The following is a 13,938-nucleotide window of genomic DNA, read 5'->3' as shown; positions in this document are numbered from 1 at the left end:
ATTTCTGAAATCAGTGATAAAGAGAAAATCCTAAAAGTATACAGAGGTGGAGTGATATGATATTACTTGAAGATAGATTGATGTGAGTTAAAGATTGTACTATGAACCCTAGGATAACCAGTAAGATAAAATGAGATACGAAAACATACATACTCAACCCAAAAGAAGGCAGGAAAGGAGGAAAAAGGGAACAATAGATGAGACAAACAAAAACAAACAAGGGCATGGTAGATTCAAACAACATTACTGGGTACATTAGTAATAAAAATAATGAACCTAACCCTACTAATAATTACATTAAATGTAAGTGACCTAAGCATCCTGCTTAAAAGGCAGAGATTGTCAGGCTACGTGAAACGGCAAGGCCTAACTACATTCTATCTACAAGAAATCCACTTGAAATTTAAAAACTCAGGTAGGTTAAAAGTTAGAGGGTAGAAAAAGATACCACGCAAGCCTAAGCGTGAGACAGCTGGAACGGCTGTATTAATATTAGACGAAATAAATGCCAGGAAAGAGAATATCGCCCAGGACAAATGGGGACATTTCTGAAGATAAAAGAATCGCCTCATTAAACGACATAACAATGCTACACGTGCACAGACCTAAGAGCACAACTGCGAAATACACGAAGCAAAACCGACAGGACTGAAACCAAAAACAGACGGATCCGTGACTGTGGTTGGAGAGTGTAGCTCGCCTCCCTCGGAAACTGCCAGAACACGCAGACAGAGCAGTAAGGCTTTAGAAGATTCGCACAATGCTATCAGCAGCTCGACCTGACCGATAGTCCTAAGACACCCCATTCAACGATTACAGTATGTATGTTCTTTTTAAGCGCCCACGCACATTTATAAAAACAGACCACACGCTGGGTCATACGACAGCTGCAGTGGATTTAAAAGGATTGAAATCATGAACAGTATTCCCTCTGGTCTTACAGAGGTAAATTAGAAATCGATAACAGGAAAATATCCGGAAAATCTCATAATATTTAGAAATTGAGTTATACTTATTTAAATAATTCATGGTTCAAAGGAAAAAAGCACAGGGGAAGTTGGAAATTATTTTGAACCGAGTGAAAATAAGACCACAGCATATTGAAATGCGTGGTGCTTTGTGTTAAGCTAGTGCCTACAGAAAAATATACAGCTGGTAATGCTTGTATTCGAAAAGAAACAAAGTCTAAAATCAATTATCAATGCTCTCGCCTTAAAATAGTAGAACAAGAACAAACTGAGCTCAAAGGGAGTAGAGGAAGGAAATAATAAAGAGCAGAAACCAATAAAATAAAAATGGACAAAACAAAGGAGAAAAACAATAAAACAAAACCTGGTTCTTTGAGAAGACAAAGACTGATAAACCTTTTGCTAGCCTGATCAAGAAGAGAAAGCTCAAGTTACTATTCTCATGAATGAAAGACGGGACATCGCCAAAGATCTGGTAGACCTTAAAAAGATAATAAATAAATACCAAACAAAGCTTTATTCCAGTAATTTCAACCATTTAGAAGAGACAGACGAATTCCTTGAAAGAGACCAAACTAAAGAAAAAGCAAAATTTGGATGGTCATATATCAATCAAAGAAAGTGAATGCATAATTGAGACAAAACAAGGAAAACACTTCCCTCAAAAAAAATGCCAGGTCCAAATGGCTTCGCTGGTGAATTCTATCAAACATTGAAGAAAGAAATAGTATCACTCCTATACAAACTCTTTCAGAAAACAGAGGACAGAAACCATTTCCTGACTCATCTTATGAGGCCTATTAACCTGATTCCAGAACCAGACAAAAGCATTGTAAGAAAATAAAGATAGAAACAAAAATTCTTAACAAAAGATGAGCAGATTATATCCATGTGTCCGCGTATGCAGGAGCAAACTGTATCACAACCAGGAATGCAAGGTTGGTTTAACGCTTTAATATTTATCAACGTTATTCCTATTAATGTATACCTTTCTGCCTCTTTTCTCATTCAGCATCATGAAGGTTTTTGTGTATGGCTTTTGGTAGCATGCTTTAAAAAGTCTTAAACTGTTTCTGCATTTGAAATTAAACTTTTCAAAATAAAATTATTTGTAACTTCCCGTTAGAGACACCATAATTGTGTATTTTGTCTCCTGATCTGGACACTAAGTGGTATTTTATGCCTCTTTGTGCCACCGCACCCTCCACCATGCAGAGAATCACCCTACACATCATCTGAGTACCCGCTGTAAGAATAACGGCACCATTATTTACTGAGCAATTGTCGTGTGCCAGGCATGGGCTAGGTGGCTCACTAATGTCACTTCAGTCCCATTCTCACAACCACCGGTAAGAAAGGCATCATCCCTGTCTTACAAACAAGGAAACAGAGGCCCAGAGCATTGAAGTAACTTGTCCAAGGTCCCACAGCCAATTGAGCCTAGACTCGAGCCCAGTTCTGCTAACTCCCAAAGAGACAATCTGATGGCCATTCTTAGTGCCTACACAGTAGACACCGTCCTGCATGCATTACAGACCAATTAATGCCATTTGTCTTGGTTTCTTCATCTCAAAAAAATGGGACTAATAAGAGTTCTTACCCTATGACATTAAATGGGTTCATAATTGTAAAGGACATAGAAAAGTGCGTGGTCCAAAGTAAACACTGCTTAAGCATCTTTTAACCCTTTATTTGTTAAATAAATTGATCAATACTTAATTCGCATCATAGCCCTGTGGGGGGGTTATAAGCCACCTTGCAGAGAAGGCACTGAGGCTAAGAGGTGAGCACATGTGCACCAGCTGGGCAAGACTCCCAACCCGAATGAGTCCGACATTAAAGTCCCCACCTGCTGCCCTCACCAAACAGCCCCGCTCCTCGGAGCCCCCAAATAATAGGGGGTTAAGGTCTGCCATTCCCTTTTAGAGCCTCAGAAAACCAGCCCGAATGCACGTGGCTTGAACATTTCTCCTACAATTCCCCCAGGCCACGTTTCCTGCCCCCCTGGCTTGGGGAGGGGAGGGCTCTCCTCATGAAAATCACGCTGCTTCCTACCTTGACCGACTCCGGGCTTGTGACGATGACCGAGGTTTTGTGGAAGACGTTGACCCGCACGACGGGCCCGTACTTCTTAGCCCTGGAAACCAAAGTGACCCGAAAGAGGCTGTCAACCACTGGAGACATGAATGTCACCAGCCCGGGCCCCGCTGGAGAAACAGGGCATCTCACCCCAGGACCGGGCTCGCCAAGGGCCTCGGGCTGACTCGCTGCTGAGTCATGGCCCGCACTGGGCCTCAGTCTCCACATCCATGAAATGGGGTTGCCACACCCCTCCTTCGCCCCAAAGGTTGTGCTGGGAATCAAGCAATATCGTGTCATTGAAAATGCTTTGGAAGTGTAAAGCTCCACCCTAAACAAGGACTCTCAGCTAGTCACACTCCCCCACCCAGTTTACAGATGAGGAAACTGAGGCTCAGAGACGGCTGGTCTGAGGTTGCGGGGCTGGTGAATGGCAGAGCGTGCCTTCCGAAGCAGCCTGGTCTGTCTCTCCATTCAGACAGGAGGAAGAGCTGAGGGTGGGAGTGACCGCAGGGGAGGAAGGAAGGGCGCGTGTGCGGGACAGGGGCTGGGGCAGGGGAGCTGATCCGCGAGGGACCCAGACACGGGCAAGGGTGACAAACGACAAATTAGGACCCACCAATCCAAAAACACATCTTGGAGCACGCGGCCACAAACCTCGTCCTTTTTCCAAAAGTAGGGGAGGTGTCCTAGAAGGAAACTGGAAGAAATGGGAAACGGTAAGCTCGCCGGAAGTCCCGAGTAGAGCCGGAAGTCCCGAGTAGCATGCCCCCTTCCCCCCGGGACCCTGTGAGGTCGGCGTTATTGGCCCCACTTCGCAGAGGACTGAGGCACGAGGAGGCGTGGCACTGGCGCAGGGTCACCATGCAGGATGCGAATCTGGGTCTAGCCAGCTCCAGAGGCCTCCTCGGAGAGACGATGCAGCGGAATGAAGCCTCGTCCCTGCTACGGAGGTCGGGGCTGGCCCTCAACAGCAGCGTGTGGAGCACCTCGAGACCGTCGCCGTACACTTTCCCTGCGCTGCGTGCCCTGCCGAGCCTCTCCCTGTCTGACTCCCCACACCACCTGGAGGGAGGTCTATGATTATTAGCCCATTGTACAGGCAGGGCTGCTGAGGCTGGACAGGTGACCTCACCTGTCCACAGTTGTACGGCTGGTACCAGGGTGCCCCACAATCCTTCACACCGGGGGACGGGTGGGTCACGCTAAGTCTGCAGCGTGATCACCAGACTGTCAACGAGCCTTTCAGTGCCGCCTTGAGGCACGTTCTAAGGTGCTCATGACTTCCCTGTCCGCTCGGTGACTCTGTCCCGGTCAAGCTCACTTACTGTAGCATCCAGAATGAGTAACAACAGAACTACAGTTGGGGTTTTCTGGGTTAGTGAACTCATTCTCCTGGGGGAAGACAGAGTAGATAAGTAAGTAAACGCGAAGTCGGAGAGTGATGGGGGAGAAGTCAGAGCGGGCAGGTAAGGCAAGCTGGGGGTGGGTGTGCGGGCTGCCATTTTACACAGGCAGGTCAGGGACAGCCCTCTGTGAAGGTGTCACGTGAGCTGTAAGAAGCAAGGGACCTGGCTATGCAGGTAGTTCGGGGAAGAGCATTCCAGGCAAAGGGAGTAGCAGGTGCAAAGGTCCTGAGGTGGGAGCGATTGGTGAGCTCTGGAAAGGCTGTGTGGCTGCAGCAGGGTGCTGCGTGGATGGCTCCTGGGCTGTTGTCCACACTTGGCCCTTGACCTCAGTAAAATGGGGGCCACTGGAGGGTTCTGAGCACAGCAGAGAGGGGACCCACTTGGGTTTTAAATGGGTTGTTCTTGCTGCTGCAGTGCTGAGTGCGAAAGGGGCGAGCGAGGGGGCAGGCATGGGAGGGGGGCACCAGCGAAGGGGCGGTGAGAAGCGGCGAGGGCTCGGAACAGTGGACTGAGAAGTCGGATTCTCAATGTACGTCGAAGGCGGAGCCAGTGGGACTGGCTGACCGTTTGGATGTGCTGAGCGAGAGAGGTGTCAAGGATGACCCTGGACTGCCGGAGGATGGATGGAGGTACCGTAACCAAGGTGAAGAGGACTGAGAAAGAGCTGGTTGGGGGCGGCAGACCCCATCGGCCTCCCCCTGCCCACGGCCAAGCATGCAGGTCGGCAGGCTTCCGCAGGCCAGTGCTGAGCGCTGGCTCTCTGGGCTCTGCCTGCAGAGGGGCAGGCCGGAAGTGCCAGCTCAGTTCCCTCCAGCGCAGCCCTCCACCTTGCTGGGGCAGCTCTGTGGCCTGTGCCCCATATGGGTCCCTGAGTTCCCAGGGGCTGCACTCAGCTGCCCCCAGAGGTCACTGGCTTTCTCGCCTTCTTTTCTATCCAATCCCTAATCCCCACTGGGGTCACCTCCCCATAAACTATTTACACTTCAATTCATGTCTCAAGATTGGCTTTCTGGGGACCGACCTGAGACTAGTGGATTCACCTGGGGGCGTGGCTGGTCAGGTAGGTGGGGATATCTAACATGGAAGGGAAGCAGGCAGGTAGACTCTCACTGCAGCTCGGCTACTGGATTAGACCACAAGGGGTGAGTGTAGACAGAGAAGAGACCCAAGGACAGGCAGCAAAGGGACAACGAGCCAGAGACTGAGCAGGAGATTCGGGAGGCCGGAGGAGGGCCGGAGAGAGGGGAGCGGGTTCTGCAGAGAGAGGCTTCAAGGAGAGAGGGATCGGTCTGCCCCAGGCTGCTGAGGGGCCAGGCAAGAGGGGGACCCAATGCTGACTACACGTTAGCTCCACAGAGGTCGCTGGGACCTTGACGGAAGCAGGCTAGGTAGAGAGGTGGGGCCAGAGCCCCACGGCATGGTGGGTTCAACAGAGAACAGGAGTGGGGAACAGGGGCCAGAAGACAGACAGGCTTCTGGGGGGGGGGGTTGCTGTGGGGGTGCAGAGACAGGGGGTGGCACTTGGAGGGAATGAGAGGGGGAAGGCAGGGTTGGGTTTCTTTTTACAGCATGTTATATAAAAACGGGAATGATGCAGAAGAGAAGGAAGACTGATGATGGGGGGGGGGGGCATTGACGGGGCAGCGCCGCGGGGCCGCGGGGGTGGCCGTGCTTGTCCAGGAGGCCCCCGGTCCCAGCAGGGAGGGCGCGGGGGCCCCGTGCAGAGCAGCGGGCAGCTGCAGTGGCCGAGGCCTGACAGGAAGTTCTCCCGGCGGTTCCATTTGCTCAGGGAGGTAGGAGGCGAGAATAAAGTCAGACAGTGCGGATGGAGGGGGCGGGGGCGGGGCGGGGCGGGGCTGGAGGGAGCGCAGGCACGCTGGAGAGTAGGCGAGCAGATGCACGGGGAAGTGCACTCAAGGTGAGTGGCCTTGAACTTCCATCTGCAGAAAGATGGGCCATGCCTGGCTGTATTTCTAGAGTAATCTAGAATCTATGGTCACTACCAAAGCTGCACATTTTCAGGAAATGTCTTAGTTTAGAGTTACCTGAATGAGAAGAATCTGTAACCTCCTCAGCCTCCTAGGCCCACCTGTGTCCTGACTACTGGGGTCCACTGCCACCTGGGGAGAAAGATGAGTGACACTTCAAAAAGGCCAAGGGCGTAGAGTGGCGTGGGGTCCCCACCACCAGGCAAGAAAGGGAAGTATAGCCCATTCCACACGGCTCCTGCAGGGGGAGCCCGGGAGGCAAAGGCGGGGCCGGAAGACCTGAGGTTAGAAATAGGCAGGGAAGGGATGATAGAATAAGGAGAGGGTGGAACACTGCAGCCGGGAGGGCCACCGGGCATGCCCCTAGTGGTAGACTGGATGTGACAGAGCTGCCCAGGAGAGAGGGGAGGGCAAAAATCCCTCTTCCGGCCGGTCACCTGCTCGTGCTCAGTTCCCTATGACACTGCAATGGGCACAGTGGTGAGACACATTTTCCTGCGCACAGAGAAAGCTGAGGACAGTAACTGGAGCAGAGTTGATCTGGAGAGCCCACTGTGAGACCACCCAGAGGGATGGAGGTAGCCCACGCAAGGCGAAGGTGCGGGCTACCCACCAGAAGCGAGGGCAAGGGGCGATGGTTGTGCCTCATGCCAGAAGGATGGGAGGTGAGCGGCTGGCTGGGCACCCACAGTCTGCTGGACGCACTGCCCAACAGAGCCAGCAGCGGGCCTCCACCATCGCCAGGAACCACCCGGAACTTGTTGAAGAGCCCCCGCCCCCAGAGACCCGGCAAGTCGGAATGGGAGGAGAGAACCAGAGAACCAGCACTGCCCAGGATTCGAACTTGAAAGATGTATTCCAAGAGAAATGAACACTGGGAGGGAAAGATTTTTCATTGTCAAGTTTACATTCACCACACACGCCCAGGAGAGTGGGAGCTGATGAAGAGGTTTAGAGCGGCGACAGAGAAATAAGGAAGCGACAGGTTCTGGTGTGAGATCGAATGCGGGGTGTGAGTCGTCAGCTGTCACAGGATCGTTGCAGTAGGATATTGTTTGTAATAGGAACAGAGAGGTGGGGCACTAGGGCATCGTGGGGACTCCTGCACAATAAGGAGGATGAAGGGCCAGCACGGGCGGGCGGGACGGGCGGAGCACAGCGCTGCCTCTTTGCAAGACAGAGGGGTCCCTGCCTGCAAGCCGGCAAAGCTGGGGGGCGAATGCCACTCCCGGAGGCTCAATGCACCGATTTCTTGTCAGCCACAGTATTGCCACTTGTGGTCTGGGGACCCAGGCCTTGAATGCCACAGCACCTGATTTGTTCTAGAAGAGGTTCCAGAAATGTCATTTAGTGCGCTTTTATACTTGACCGCCAACCAATTTTTAATCCAAAATCTCTTTGCATCGGCACCATTCAGTTCGCCGCCTTGGAACAAAGAGCCCAACCGTGATCACATTCAGCCGCCTCCCACTCCTCTGCCCTCCCGCCCACACCCGCAGGTCACATGTGGATTCTGCGGTGTTAGATCTGCGGGGGAATTGAGGTCTATGGAGGAAAGAAATGTGGACACACCCTACTCCATAGACAATCCTTGCAAACATAATGCCGAAAGAAGCCAAGCACAAAGGCCTCGTGTCGTATGGCTCCATTTATATGAAATGTGGAGAACAGGCAAATCTATAGACAGAAGGTAGATTAGGGGCTGCCGAGGGCTGGGGGTTCACGGGAGATGAGAAGCGACAGCTAATGGGTACAGTGTTTCTTTTGGGGTGATGAAAATGTTCTGGCACTAGTAGTGATGCTTGTACAACTCTGTCACTACACTAAAAAGCACTGAATTGTATATTTCGAAAGAGTACAACTTATTCGTTAATAAGTTTTGAATGCCCTTCAGATGGGCACACAAAGTTTAAATGCAATAAAAAAAAAATGTGGGAAGAGGAGCCTAGAGAGGGGATCAACAAGTTCTTCCTTCTCAAGATGCAGAGACTGACTGGGTCTACGGCGCTTGAAACACTTGGGTCTATGAGAAGGCCAAGGCATGATGAGATCTATCAGAATAAGCACAGAAATAATTCGATTCCAAGCTGTCTGTGGCCGGTTTGAAGACTTGGAAGGGTGATGCTGCACCTAACGGAACTTGTAGGTTTCCACCAGCCACTAGAATCGCTGTTCAGTGAGTGTCTACTATGCATGTACCAGCCGCTGCTTTGCTAGATGTTGGGGACACAGCAGTGAAGGGGAGACAGACACAGGTTTATGAGAGAGCCAGACACTTAACAAGTCGCACAAATAATGCCCCAAGTGCCATTAGGACCACTTAGAGTTCACAAAATGAACATAGTATATTTGGATGCGGAAGCAAGGGGGATCTCCCTGAGGAGTTAGCATTTAAGCCAAGCCCAGAAGGCTGGGAGAAGAATCATGTAGGCGGCGTGGAACACAGAGCTGCTAAGCAAGGGAAAAGGGGTCAGGAAGACCCTAGGGTGGGTGAGGGCGCCTGGCAGGACAGAGAGCCAGCAGGAAGCAACAGGTGCCTCCCTATGTAACCAGCCACGGAGATCTTTCCCAAACCCACTAAATATGAATTCAGGCTTCTAATACCAGGGCATCTGGCTTTTGCTGGAGGTGGGTGCCTTCCAGAATGTTCAGGTCCTGAGGTTTTAAAAAGTGTGTCTAATACCATTGTTTATTTATTCGTTCCTTCAACAAATATTTATTGAGCATCTGCAATGTGCCAGGCGCTGGGGTACACGAGCAGCACAGTGTTCCTGCCCTCCTGGGGCTCACATTCTAAAGTGGAAGAGAGTCAACAGGTGAACAGTCAACAGGTGAACAAAAGGTAACTTCAGGGGGGTGGCCCTATAAGGAGTTTAGGGCTAGGTAGGCTTTACACAGGGTGGATGGGAAACACCAAGACCCCAGATGGGAGAATCAGCTGGGGAAGAGGGGTGCAGGTTGGCCGGGGGAAGCCGGGAGTAGGCAGCTGGGAAGAGAACAGTACAGTCAGGCTCTGGCAGCTCAGCAGGGGCCTTGCTGGCCACAGAGTGGACTTAATTTAGAATGAGATTTAGTTCTAAAGTGATGGGAAGCCTTTGGAGCAGAGAAACGACACACTTGACTTTAGCTTCAGAAAGGCAAGCTTCTGGTAGGGGGAGGTAGGTTGGGGGTGTGCCAAGGATGGAATGGAAGCACCGAAAAGAAGACGAACAGGATATACCAGGACAGAAACACAAAAGGGAATGTGACCAAAGTACAGTGTGGTGCAATCCAGATTGAGTGACCCCGTCCAAGTCCCCGAGGTCAAGAGTGCACACTTTCGAGCCAGGCTGACCTGGGTTTAAATCTAGGCTTACCGACGATGTGACCTTGGGCAGGTGACTTTGCCTCTGCGCGCCTCAGTCTCCTCGTCTGAAGGATGGGGTAACAATAGCGCCTACCTAACAGGGTTGTCGCTGCCATCACGTTTGCGGGGCCCAGCAGACCGCGGTGGGCGCCGAGCAGCTGCGGCGGCTGTGAGTAATTTGTTACTAAGAATAGTTAGCGCCCCTCTTCCAGCCGCGGTCTCCAAGCGGCCGCGCGCAAAGGCGAGGCTGGACCCCTGGCCCCGACTCTGGTTTGGACGCGGTCCCCGACCCCCCATTCGAGCGCCCCATCCAGGCCCCCGCCCCCACCCCCCGCTCACCTGGGCCTCGGCGGCCCGGGGATGTGCTCGTAGCGGCTGCGAGCGCGGTGCACGAAGGTGCAGCAGAGGCCGAAGGCGACCAGGACGGCGCTGCCGAGCAGCAGCAGCCCAGGGCTCATGGCTCCCGGGCAGGCCAGGCCGGGGTCAGGCCCCGGTACCGAGGGGGCGGGAGGCCGCGAGCCGACTCAGCTGTCAGCGCCGCGCGCCGCCTCGGCCCCAGGCCCGGCGCGACCCAGCACCGCCCCCGCCGCTCGGCTCCGCCCCCGCCGGCTCCGACCCCTCCCAGGGTGCTCCGTCCCCGCCAACCACGTCTCCACCTCCGCCTCCAGCTCCCGGGGCCCGCCCCCGCTCCGCCCCGTGCCTCCTGAAGCTCCACCCCAAATTCAATTACGCCCCAGCCCAGGCCCCGCCCAGAGCATATGATCTCCGCCAATCACAACTCCGCTTCTGGCTGAGACCCTCAGGCCCCGCCCTCTCCCCGCCTCCCAAAGCTCCGCCCCCAGTCTGCAAGCTCCACCCTAACAGAAGCTCCGCCCAGAACGCGTTGTCCCTGGCAACCCTGATTCCTTCCACCTGCCATCCTGGCGGCGGCGCTAACTCCTGCTGGCTGGTTTCTCCTTTGCCCCCTCAAAATAACGGCGTTCCTCCGCGCGCGGACCTCGGCCCCTTCTTTTCTCTTTAAGACCTTGCTGGAAAACCCATCCCATACAAATCCCTGTGTTACACCGACTGTTCCCAAACCTCTTACTGGAACCCCCAACCCCCAAAGATGGTTTCCTCTGCCTAGTGGGGCTCGTGGGGCAGGTGACCAGCACCCCAGGGACACAGAGAGGCCTGTGCCTGCAAATGAGAGCACTCCGCTGAGCCCGAGACTGCTCTCCCGGACTCAGGGACGCTTCCTCTGGGAGTCAGGAACCTCCCAGACCTAGGGAACCCTCATCCAAGGCGTTGGCCTAGGTCCAAAGGAGCTAGAGTTGCAGTGGGTGAAAATCTGGGTACGGTTGCCTTCTAGGGAAAGTGAGGAATGTGACCGGCATGGCCAAAAGATATTCTTGAACTCATAACCAAGACTTCCCTCCCTTTTATAACCTGCTTCTCCTTACCCACCTAGGTATGACAGAAGAAGCCAGTACTGGGCTTTTTAGTTCCCAATTCTACACTCGGAGGCCCCCCAGAGTGAAAGCTGTGGATGGGAAGGGCCAGGCGCGCCCACTCCTGGTCCAGATAAAGATCCTCCCAGTTGGGGAGAGCGTACCCAAAGATAGATGCTGCTGGGTTACTGAGAAGAGAACACGTCCCTGCCCCACTCATAGGACCAGTCCAGGGGAGGTTTGCGGACTGGAAAACAGGGAAGGCCTATGTACCCACTCCCTGGGTGTAGCCAGGGATAGATCCCGTCAGGCACATGACTGTCAGGGCTGTGTGAACTGTGGGGTGACAGAGAGGATCAAGCTTTAAGAGGCCCTGCACAGAGGACACGGGATTTCTGTCCTGGGGCCAAGGCAGCCTGGGCGTCCTTCCAGGAACGGAGACCTGGTCTGGCCTCGGGGCGAGACTGGGAGACCGTGGCTTGTCACCGCGCCCCCGTGTGGCGGCGAGAAGCAGCGGCAGACGCCCACAGGAGACACATCCCGGTTGGCCCTGCTGCAGGGCAGGAGTTGGGGAGGTCGGACAGCCCCTCCTGGGCTATGATGGCTGCAGGGGTTAGAGGCAATTCGAAAGGAGGAACTCGAAAGATGGTTCTTTGAGTACAAGGAGAGCAGAGCCTCATGCGAGGCCAGCATGGGCCGGCCTCAGGGTACAACTGTGAGCGCAAGCCTGTCCAACTAGAGCTAATGAGTGGGTATTCCATAGTGTTCTCTAGGGCAGCAGTCAACAAGAGGGACCATGGCTCAACCTGCCATTTCTGTCCAAACTGAGATGTGCTGTGCGGAAAATAAACAGAGGATCACATCGATTTAATATGAAGAGGATGTAAAAGAAATCTCATTGACAAATTTATACCGCTTACCTGTTAAATTGATTTTTGAATGTGTTGGTTTAAATAAAATATATTAAAATGAATGTCACCTATTTCTTTTCACTTTTTAAACTGGGCTACTAGAAAACCTGAAATTACCTATGTGGCTCATATTATATTTCTGTCGGACGACACTAGTACAGATGATGGTTCTCAAAGTGTGTCCCCCTAGGCCAGCACATCAGCATCACCCAGTGTCACGGACATGCCACCACCACTGAACTGAGCATTCTGTCCGGGAAGCGACCTGGGAAGAGCTGGACATGTTCGCAGATGTTACTTCTTTTTCTTCCAATAATGCTGCTGATTACCTGTTTTCTAGCAAGGCTCAGAAAAGTTTAGTGACCTCCCCAAGGTCACACAGCCAAGTCTGGAATCCTAGTCTCTAACCTGGCAGTCAAACATTTACGAGGTGTGTACATGGGGATGCCTTGCAGAACTGGAGTTGCCCACTGGCTTGCTGGCCTTCAGCCACTGACGACAGCTGTCAGGACTGCCAGGGACAAGGGCCTTTCCTCTCGCCAGAGACAGGTGGCTGGTCAGCGCTCTGGCCCAGCTGGGGCTAGCCAGAGGGGCACAGCTAAAGAAGGAACAAATGAGACCCAGGCAGAGGCCTGGATGTTGTTCCCTGAGGCTGTGCCGTAGATTCAGCACTGGGCACTGGGCCACACCTGGGACATCCCTGCGGCACTGGGCTCCAAGGGCTTCAGCACTAAGCTGTGTGACGCGGGGCAGAGGCAGCCCCTCTCTGAGTCAGGTCCTGAGAGATGGCTCTTGCTGCTGTGTGAGGTCGGGTTACAGGGGTTGGGGGAAGAGACCTGGAGGGGGCAGGGGGAGCCTTGGCTCAGACCATCCCCCACCCTCAGAGACCGCGAAGGACTCTAAGGCAGGACTGACGTCCCTAGGGACAGAGTCACTTGTGAATGCTGCTTCAGTGGCTGGCCACAGGCAATGTATTCAAAGGAATATACTGGGCAGGGAATCTGTACCCAGCGCTGCCCCTCCCTGGACTTGTGTCCCCATCTGACGGGGCCTGACAATGGCGAACACTAAATTCAGGGCTCTGAGGAAGGACAGTGTCACAACCCACAGCTGGGGCTCCAGACCACTACATTCTAGATATTGGCTGTGTGACATTCAGCAAGTAACTAAACCTCCCTGGGCCTGAGCCTCCACATCTGTAGAATGAGGAGCGATGGCGGCACCTGCCTCGTGGTTAATATGAGGATTAAATGAGTGAGTAAGAGGTAAAGCTTCGGAAAGTGCCAAGCACATGTAGGCGCGTTCGATGGCTGTCAGCTACCCGTCCCACTCATCACTGCTCAGGGGTGGTGAGTCAGCTGTTAGATTCCTTCTGGGGAGTCGGGCCGCAGCCCAAGCCTTGTCCGGAGCCTGAGGGGTGATGTGTTAGTGGGCTGAGGGGAGCGCCCTACCCGGAGGACTAGTGGGCAGAGGCCAGCCCTGTCCAGAGGACTGCAGGAGACTGGGGACTGCCCCAGTTGCCCCCACAAACAGCAGGGGCACTCAAGGCCCCGCGGAGGGCTGGATTACACCACTCCGCCACCTGCGGGAAGGTGCCAAGCGCCTCAGAGGGTGGCCGCAGGCTGTCTGTGCTGAGATGGCCCACCTCCCATGTCCCAGGCCCCCCTTGAGGTATCACGGCTTCCAGACCCTGAAATGGGGCAGGGAGTGTAGTAGCATCTGGGGGGCGGGGTGGCATGGAGGAGCCCAGGAAGAGGAGGCAGAGGCTGCTGTGACCCATCTGACCCATCCGCTGACTCTGGGCCAG

The 13,938-nt window shown here is 53.5% G+C and overlaps 1 protein-coding gene across 3 annotated transcripts in view; it reads right to left on the bottom strand.

Moving 5' to 3' along the window:
- LOC107518577 (cholesterol 24-hydroxylase) overlaps positions 1–10,363 on the bottom strand; it is a 28,494-nt gene extending 18,131 nt beyond the window's left edge. The window contains exons 1-5 of one of the 3 annotated variants that reach the window (XM_036217996.1): positions 10,130–10,172; positions 6,502–6,576; positions 4,376–4,442; positions 3,667–3,747; positions 3,024–3,105 (exon numbers count right to left, since the gene is read on the bottom strand). In XM_036217996.1, coding sequence (XP_036073889.1) covers positions 3,024–3,105; positions 3,667–3,747; positions 4,376–4,383 — 171 coding nt within the window. In that variant the 5' untranslated portion in view covers positions 4,384–4,442; positions 6,502–6,576; positions 10,130–10,172. Of the gene's footprint in view, positions 1–3,023; positions 3,106–3,666; positions 3,748–4,375; positions 4,443–6,501; positions 6,577–10,129 lie in introns of all 3 variants that reach the window. The other 2 variants (XM_036217997.1, XM_016160408.2) reach the window with 2 other exon arrangements.
- Positions 10,364–13,938: the final 3,575 nt, after the last annotated feature.

Source organism: Rousettus aegyptiacus, unplaced genomic scaffold, assembly GCF_014176215.1.
Source record: "Rousettus aegyptiacus isolate mRouAeg1 unplaced genomic scaffold, mRouAeg1.p scaffold_m13_p_3, whole genome shotgun sequence".
Taxonomy (NCBI): Eukaryota; Metazoa; Chordata; class Mammalia; order Chiroptera; family Pteropodidae; genus Rousettus; species Rousettus aegyptiacus.
The sequence above is the reverse complement of the archived record's forward strand: the minus strand, read 5'-3'. Positions and strand labels throughout refer to the sequence as shown.